General features: G+C 50.8%; 1 protein-coding gene across 3 annotated transcripts in view; it reads right to left on the bottom strand.

The window, feature by feature from the left end:
- Nucleotides 1-6,595: 6,595 nt before the first annotated feature.
- FAAP100 (FA core complex associated protein 100) overlaps nt 6,596-9,024 on the bottom strand; it is a 188,367-nt gene continuing 185,938 nt past the window's right edge. For all 3 annotated transcript variants that reach the window (XM_075350697.1, XM_075350696.1, XM_075350698.1), the window contains one exon: nt 6,596-7,035. In XM_075350697.1, coding sequence (XP_075206812.1) covers nt 6,904-7,035 — 132 coding nt within the window. In that variant the 3' untranslated portion in view covers nt 6,596-6,903. The remainder of the gene's footprint in view (nt 7,036-9,024) is intronic.

The raw sequence follows: 9,024 nt of genomic DNA, 5'->3' as shown, positions 1-9,024 counted from the left end.
CTGGCCAGCGACAAGGACAAAGAGCGCATCTGAACGACGCAGGGGCGCCGTGCGAGACACGTAGAGCCGGAGTGCTCTCACCAGATCCAAAGAGTGCAAATCCTTTTCACATTGGTGAATTGGATTAGGGCAAAATGAAGGTAAGGAGATATCCTGATTGAGATGAAAAGTAGATACCACCTTAGGGAGAAATTCCGGAACCGGACGCAGAACCACCTTATCCTGGTGAAACACCACGAAGGGGGCTTTGCATGATAGCGCTGCAAGCTCAGACACTCTCCGGAGTGATGTAATTGCCACTAGAAAGGCCACCTTTTGCGAAAGACGTGATAAAGAGACATCCCGCAGCGGCTCGAAAGGTGGTTTCTGAAAAGCCGTTAGCACCCTGTTAAGATCCCAGGGTTCCAGCGGACGCTTGTAAGGTGGGACTATGTGGCAAACTCCCTGCAGGAACGTGCGGACCTGCGGAAGCCTGGCTAGACGCTTTTGAAAAAATACGGAGAGCGCCGATACTTGGCCCTTGAGAGAGCCGAGTGACAAACCCTTGTCCATTCCGGATTGGAGGAATGAAAGAAAAGTGGGTAAGGCAAACGGCCATGGAGAGAAACCGTTATCAGAGCACCAGGATAAGAAGATTTGCCAAGACCTGTAATAGATCTTGGCGGACGTTGGCTTCCTGGCCTGTCTCATGGTGGCAATGACATCCTGAGATAACCCTGAAGACGCTAGGAGCCAGGACTCAATGGCCACACAGTCAGGTTGAGGGCCACAGAATTCAGATGGAAAAATGGCCCTTGTGACAGCAAGTCTGGGCGGTCTGGAAGCGCCCACGGCTGACCCACCGTGAGATGCCACAGATCCGGGTACCACGCCCGCCTCGGCCAGTCTGGAGCGACGAGAATGGCGCGACGGCAGTCGGACCTGATCTTGCGTAACACTCTGGGCAGCATCGCCAGAGGAGGAAACACATAAGGCAGTCGGAACTGCGACCAGTCCTGAACTAACGCGTCCGCCGCCAGAGCTCTGTGATCCTGAGACCGTGCCATGAATGCCGGGACTTTGTTGTTGTGCCGTGACGCCATGAGATCGACGTCCGGCGTTCCCCAGCGGCGACAGATCTCTCGAAACACTTCTGGGTGCAGAGACCATTCCCCCGCATCCATGCCCTGACGACTGAGAAAATCTGCTTCCCAGTTTTCTACGCCCGGGATGTGAACTGCGGAGATGGTGGAGGCTGTGGCTTCTACCCACTGCAGAATCCGCCGGACTTCCTGGAAGGCTTGACGACTGCGAGTGCCGCCTTGGTGGTTGATGTATGCGACGGCAGTGGCGTTGTCCGACTGGATACGGATCTGCCTGCCCTCCAGCCACCGCTGAAAAGCCAATAGGGCTAGATACACTGCCCTTATTTCCAGAACATTGATCTGAAGGGAAGACTCTATCGGAGTCCAGGTTCCCTGAGCCCTATGGTGGAGAAAAACCGCTCCCCACCCTGACAGGCTCGCGTCCGTGGTGACCACAGCCCAGGTTGGGGGTAGGAAGGATTTTCCCTGCGATAGAGAATTGGGAAGGAGCCACCACTGAAGTGACGTCTTGGTTGCAAGGGAAAGAGAGACGTTCCTGTCGAGGGAAGCCGACCTCCTGTCCCATTTGCGGAGAATGTCCCATTGGAGCTGCCGTAGATGGAATTGCGCGAACGGCACTGCCTCCATCGCTGCCACCATCTTCCCCAGGAAGTGTATGAGGCGCCTTAAGGGGTGTGACTGACTCCGAAGAAGTGATTGCACCCCTGCCTGCAAAGAAAGCTGTTTGTCTCGCGGTAGCTTGACTACCGCTGACTGTGTATGAAACTCCATCCCGAGGTAAGTCAGTGATTGGGTCGGTGTCAACTTGGATTTTGGGAAGTTGATGATCCACCCGAACTGCTGGAGAGTCGTCAGAGCGACTGTAAGGCTGTGTTGACACGCCACCCGAGAAGGGGCCCTGACTAGCAGATCGTCTAGGTAGGGAATCACCGAGTGGCCCTGAGAGTGTAGGACCGCCACGACGGATGCCATGACCTTGGTGAAAACCCGTGGGGCTGTCGCCAGGCCGAAAGGCAATGCCACGAACTGAAGGTGTTCGTCCCTGATGGCGAAACGCAAGAAGCGTTGATGTTCGGGTGCGATCGGCACGTGGAGATAAGCATCTTTGATGTCGATCGATGCTAGGAAGTCTCCTTGTGACATCGAGGCGATGACCGAGCGGAGAGATTCCATCCGAAACCGTCTGGTTCTCACGTGTCTGTTGAGCAGTTTGAGGTCCAGAACGGGACGGAATGATCCGTCCTTTTTTGGCACCACGAACAAGTTGGAGTAAAAGCCGCGACCACGTTCCTGAAGGGGAACGGGGGTCACAACTCCTTCTGTCTTCAGAGCGTCCACCGCCTGAAAAAGTGCGTCGGCCTGAGCGGGGGGCGGAGAGGTTCTGAAGAAACGAGCCGCAGGACGGGAGCTGAACTCTATCCTGTAACCGTGAGACAGAATGTCTCTCACCCATCGGTCTTGAACATGTGGCCACCAGGCGTCGCCAAAGCGGGAGAGCCTGCCACCGACCGAGGATGCGGTTAGGGGATGCCGAGAGTCATGAGGAGGCCGCCTTAGAGGCAGTGGCTCCTGCGGCCTTTTGGGGGCGTGACTTGGACCGCCACGCATAGGAGTTCCTCTGACCTTTCTCCTGCCTGCTGGACGAAGAGGATTGGGGCTTGGCGGAGGGACGATAGGACCGAAACCTCGATTGTATTTTCTGTTGTTGAGGTCTCTTAGGTCTGGACTGGGGTAAGGATGAGTCCTTTCCCTTGGATTCCTTAATAATCTCATCCAATCGTTCGCCAAACAAGCGTTCGCCAGCAAACGGCAAACCGGTTAAGAACCTCTTGGAGGCCGAGTCTGCCTTCCATTCGCGCAGCCACATGGCCCTGCGGACTGCCACAGAGTTAGCGGATGCCACAGCTGTACGGCTAGCCGAGTCTAGGATTGCGTTCATGGCGTAGGAAGAAAAAGCTGACGCTTGAGAAGTCAAAGACGCAACGTGCGGAGCAGAATTACGTGTGACAGCATTAATCTCAGTCAGACAAGCCGAGATAGCTTGGAGTGCCCACACGGCTGCAAAGGCCGGGGCAAAAGACGCGCACGTGGCCTCATAGATGGACTTCACCAGGAGCTCTATCTGCCTGTCAGTGGCATCCTTTAGCGATGAGCCATCTGCCACCGATACCACAGATCTAGCCGCCAATCTAGAGACTGGAGGATCCACCTTGGGACATTGAGCCCACCCCTTAACGACTTCAGCGGGGAAGGGGTAACGCGTGTCAGTGAGGCGCTTAGTAAAGCGCTTGTCCGGAACCGCTCTGGGCTTCTGGACAGCGTCTCTGAAGTTAGAGTGATCGAAGAACGCACTACGTGTACGTTTGGGGAACCAAAACTGGTGTTTCTCCTGCTGAGACGCCGACTCCTGCACAGTAGGAGGCGGGGGAGAGAGATCCAACACCTGGTTGATGGACGAGATAAGATCATTCACTAATGCGTCCCCCTCAGGTGTATCAAGGTTAAGGGCGACGTAAGGGTCAGAACCCTGAGCTGCGACGTCCGCCTCGTCCTCCAGAGAGTCCTCAAGCTGGGAACCCGAGCAGCGTGAAGAAGTCGGGGAAGATTCCCAGCGAGCCCGCTTAGCCTGTCTAGGACTGTGGTCCTGGCAGGAGTCCTCCGCGTGGGACCTAGGGCCCAACCTGGGAGCGCGCTGCGGCTCGGACCGAGAGGGGCCTGGAGGTGACGATCCAACAGGGGCCGGGGCCTGTGTAAGGACCGGTCTGGACTGCAAAGCTTCTAGCAGCTTGGCAGACCATTTGTCCATAGACTGAGCCATGGATTGTGAAAGTGACTCAGAGAGTTTCTCAGCAAAAGAGGAGAACTCTGTCCCTGGCACCTGGACAGGGGGAGCAGGGGGGTCTACATGAGCCGAGGGGTCCACTAGTGACCGAGGCTCCGGCTGAACAAGTGAAACAGGGGTCGAGCATTGCTCACAGTGAGGGTAGGTGGAACCCGCAGGTAACATAGCCCCACAAGAGGTACAGGCCGCAAAAAACCCCTGTGCCTTAACAGCTTTGCTCCTTGTGGACGACATGCTGTTGTCTCCTAGGAGAATGATCACTGAGGGTATATGGGCAAAAACAGGGTATACAGCCCGACCAAACAGAAATATATATATAAATACGTATCTATTCCGGCACCCTACGGGGGGACCAGCACCGGGTGACCGGTGTGGCTTACCGACTGCTAACAAGCGGAGTGTGTGCCTCCAGATTCCCAGCTTTAGGTCCCCTGGAGCTGCAGAGCTGTTCCTGAGAATCCTCCACCGGCAGAATGCCCAAAAAATGGCTGCCGGAGATCTCAGGGGAGGAGTGGAGCCGTGGACGGCGCCAGGAAAGTGCGGGAATCTGGGGTCCCCACAGTGATCAGTGAGGGGGGAGGAAACATGCAGGATGCTCCAGCCCTCACATCCGACGTCAGGTCGGCAGTCCCGCCCTTACCCCTGACAGGCAGGCCCGGGGGCGGGATTTTTGCGACTAGGCCGCGATGAAGCCGGGGACTAAATTTGAGACCGCGCCCGACAAGCAGGCACGGTCGGCGCGGAAGTCCGCCGGTCTTCACAATTCAGCAGCTGCCGCAGCGTCCGGGAAGAAGGTGCGCTCCTGCACATTCCCCAATGGGGACACAGAGTACCTTAGAGTTGCAGGGCCCGGTCCCTGAGGTTGAATAGACTCCAGTCCAGCAGATTCCCACAGGGGCTGCGGAGGGAGCACGGTCCCAGCAACTGGATGACCGTTCAGGATCCCACTTCTCCCAGAGCCGCTAAGGGATGGTGAAGGAGACTCCATGAGGCTCCGGCCTTTGTACCCGCAATGGGTACCTCAACCTTAACAACACCGCCGACGTAGTGGGGTGAAAAGGGAACATGCCGGGGGCCCCGTGGGGGCCCTCTTTTCTTCCAACCGACATAACTAATATGAGAATGCATGAGTGGATGTGTGCCTCCTTCCACACAAAGCATAAAACTGAGGAGCCCGTGATCCACGGGAGGGTGTATAGGCAGAGGGGAGGGGTTACACTTTTTAAAGTGTAATACTTTGTGTGGCCTCCGGAGGAAGAAGCTATACACCCCAATTGTCTGGGTCTCCCAATGGAGCGACAAAGAAATAGTGTATCATAATAGAGGATGCCCTCAGAAATTTGATAAGGTATGGGACATATAGAATCATCAGTGTCAACGGTCTCTCACAATTGAGGTATTATTTATATTACCAGTTAAAGGCTACACAGTCTGGAGATGTACGTGAGAATCTTAGGGGTACTTTGCACACTACGACATTGCAGGTGCGATGTCGGTGGGGTCAAATCGAAAGTGACGCACATCTGGCCTCGATGTCGATATCGGAGTGTGTAAATCGTTTTTGATACGATTAACGAGCGCAAAAGCGTCGAAATCGTATGAACGGTGTAGCGTCGGTCATTTCCATAATTTCGGAAGGACCGATGTTACGATGTTGTTCCTCGTTCCTGCGGCAGCACACATAGCTGTGTATGAAGCCGCAGGAGTGAGGAACATCAGCGTACCTGCGTCCTGTGCTCACGCCAGCTATTCGGAAGGAAGGAGGTGGGCGGGATGTTTACGTCCCGCTCATCTCCGCCCCTCCGCTTCTATTGGCCGCCTGCACTGTGACGTCGCTGTGACGCCACACGACCCGCCCCCTTAGGAAGCGACGTCGCAGGGCAGGTGAGTGCATGTGAAGCTGGCGTAGCGATAATGTTCGCTACGGCAGCTATCACAAGAGCTCGCAGCTGCGACAAGGGCGGAGACTATCGCGCTTGGCATCGCAAGCATCGGCTTGCGATGTCGTAGTGTGCAAAGTACCCCTTAGAGTTGGCAGCAAAAGATTGTATTGCTATTGATGGCGTTCAATGGTTTAAATTTTAATTTTGTACGTCAGGATTGATTCCAGAAGTAACATGTATATTGTTTCTATCCTTTTTCAACACAAAATGGGTCTTATTCAATTTGCCAACATTATCAGTCTGCAATGATACATGTAGCAGTTTTTAATTGCAATGAGATGACACACAGTTAGGGTCATAGAGCTAGGGACCCCAATATAGAGATATACCTTGACGAGGTTTTGGGGCTCCGTTACATTGATCAATGCGATTGCTAAATATCTCCTAATATATATATATTCATATATAATATTCATGGCAGGTATGCATTTCATTACTCACACTTTCAAGTTAGCAAGTGGCATTTTTCATTGTATGCTTCAATGTTTTTCGGTATGCTTATAGCATTATACTATTATCTAACTTTGATGTGCAGCCTTATCCTTATGTGCAATGATACATGTAACTGGACGGCTCTTTTGTATATACCTTTTGAGGACCAATTCATATTGATGTATTTTAGTTTCTTACTTCTGAATAAGTCTTTAGGAATACATGTGACTTTTTGTATAACAGTTTTCAATAAAACAAATAAAAAAAAATGGAGGATCATTGAGTGTATCATTTATTAGTACAAGAAGGAGAGAGAAGCAGAAGGTGACAGGAAATTATTTATGTCTTTCAAAGCATTGATTTGTGTTGTGATTTCCTGCCACAAAATGCGACCCAACACTCAGGACGAGGCCCTGCTTGTTTGATGAGCAGCTGCTTGTAAGCAGAGTGTCCTTTAATAACTCTGTCATATTTACATCTACATGGTGTCAGAAAAGTATCACGTTTCTACACTGTAATTGTCAGCTAACCTCAGTGATGTATCTGATCCTGACATATCTCTGGTGACAGATCTGCATAGGAGCGAAGATTACACTCAAGCTCATATGAAGAGCAGGCCTGGATCACGCAAGTCTCTGTAGATGTGCAGGAGTCTCTGGGCAGCCGCACTGGAGATGACGTCTTCATCCGCACCCAGGCGCTCTCTCAGGTTCTTCACTTCTTTTAGTAATAGCTGAGAATGAAGAATGATATCTCATTAGAAGATTTGTAGTTATATCATATATATAGTAGGTAAATGATTTATTATACATTTTGGTCTTCGTTTGAGGATCTAAAGCAGAGAGCTTGATCCGCCTGTCTACATCATGCACTTGTAGGGAACGTCACAAACAATTGGTCCCTTGAGCTGGCATCTCAGCCATCTCTGTATGTGTCCACTACAGCTTCTTGATGTGACAGACTCGTGCTTAGTTTGTCCCATATTGTAGGTTGGTTATTCATTTTGGTCTCAGTAAAGGACATGGGAAGCTACTTTCGGCCTGGGATCCCACAAGGCTCAGATTTTCTTATAGAGCCATTTCTTTAAAATGAAAAGACGTGAGTTTATTGCGCTTTCAGACCTGCTGACCTTGCCGGTGCAATACCTCATGTCACCTTCGTCCTCTTTCCCACTGTGATTGCAGTAAGAAAATTAATTTTTGTCTTTTCGTTTTCATTTTTTCTTCTTTTTTTCACATAGCCATAACTATTTTTTATTTCCCTGCCGACATGGATGTAAGAAGGTTTGTTCTTTGAGGGACAAGTTGTAGTTTTGAATTGACCATTTATTTCACCAGAGTAAAGGAAAATTCCAAATAAAAATTCAGTGTGTTGAAATGGTGAAAAAAAATGCAATTCTGATATTGTTTTTGGGGAGTTATTTTTATGATATTAATTGTGCAGTAAAAAGAAGATTTTGGGTACTCACCGTAAAATCTCTCTCTTGAAGCCTTCATTGGGGAACACAGGAGACCATGGGTGTATGCTGCTGTCACTAGGCAAAAAAGTGAACCCCTCGTAGTAGTATACACACACCAACTGGCACGGAGATAATTAGTTAACGAGAATGCCGTAGGAGAAGCAACAGTAAGATAAGAACATATAACAACAATTTGTGGCCCCCAATGAAGAGTCCAAGAAAGATTTTACAGTGAGTACCCAACTTCTTTTCTCTATCACTTCATTGGGGGACACTGGCGACCATGAGACATCCTAAAAGCAGTCCCAAAGGTAGTCACAGGATAGTACCCTCAAGGCTGAGCTCAGAATACTGCGGCTGTAAGGACCCTTTTTCCAAGACTTGCATCCGACGAAGCATAGGTATCAAACTTGTAGAATCTTTTGAAGATTGAAAGACCAGGTTACAGCCTTGCATAACTGCCAGACACGGGTCTAGTGACGTACAGCCCAGGAGGCCAGTGGAGTGCTCCATGACCTTGAGTGGGCACGTTCTCTCCTTTATCCATTAAGATTCCGAGATGGCAGACATGATCCAATCCAGCGGGCAATGGTGGATCTGGAGGCAGGAAATTGTGTGCGACAAATGCTTGGAATCACAAAGACAGTTCATTCGTCTCACAGATGTTGCCCTGGCAATGTAGAAGCAGCGTACTCGCATGAGGTCTAACTTATGGAGTGTTCGTTTTCAAGGGTGACAAGGAGAACAAAGGGAGCACAATGTCCTATTTAAGATAAAACGCAAAAACCACCTTAGGGAGAAAGGTTGGACTAAAACACAAAACCACCTTGTCCTGGTGGAACACAAGATAAGAAGAGCGACAGGAGAGGGCCAAAGGTTCGGACACTTGGTTCATCGAGGTGATGGCTACCAAGGAAGCAATCTTCCCGGAGAAGATGGGTAGAGAAACTTCTTTTAGCGGTTCAAACTGAGACTTCTGAAGGATGTCCAGAACAAGGTTAAGGTCCCAAGGTTCTACCAGAAGTTGGTAAGATGGCACAGAATGTGCAACCGCCTTGGAGAAAGGTTCTGACCTGGAGACGTGATGCAAGTCTTTTCTGCAAGAGAATGGAGAGCGCCGAAACCTGATCCTTGAGGGAGCTGAGTGCCAAACTAGAAATAAGACCTGACTACAGGAGGACAGCAGGGAATGTAACAAAAAAACATGGGAGCTGTCTGGTTGGATTCACACCAGCCGAAGGCCTTCAATGTGCGATGATAAAT

The sequence above is a fragment of the Anomaloglossus baeobatrachus genome, chromosome 5 (assembly GCF_048569485.1).
Source record: "Anomaloglossus baeobatrachus isolate aAnoBae1 chromosome 5, aAnoBae1.hap1, whole genome shotgun sequence".
In the NCBI taxonomy this organism is placed as follows: Eukaryota; Metazoa; Chordata; class Amphibia; order Anura; family Aromobatidae; genus Anomaloglossus; species Anomaloglossus baeobatrachus.
Note: the sequence above shows the minus strand (reverse complement) of the source record. Positions and strands in the feature narration are given on the sequence as shown.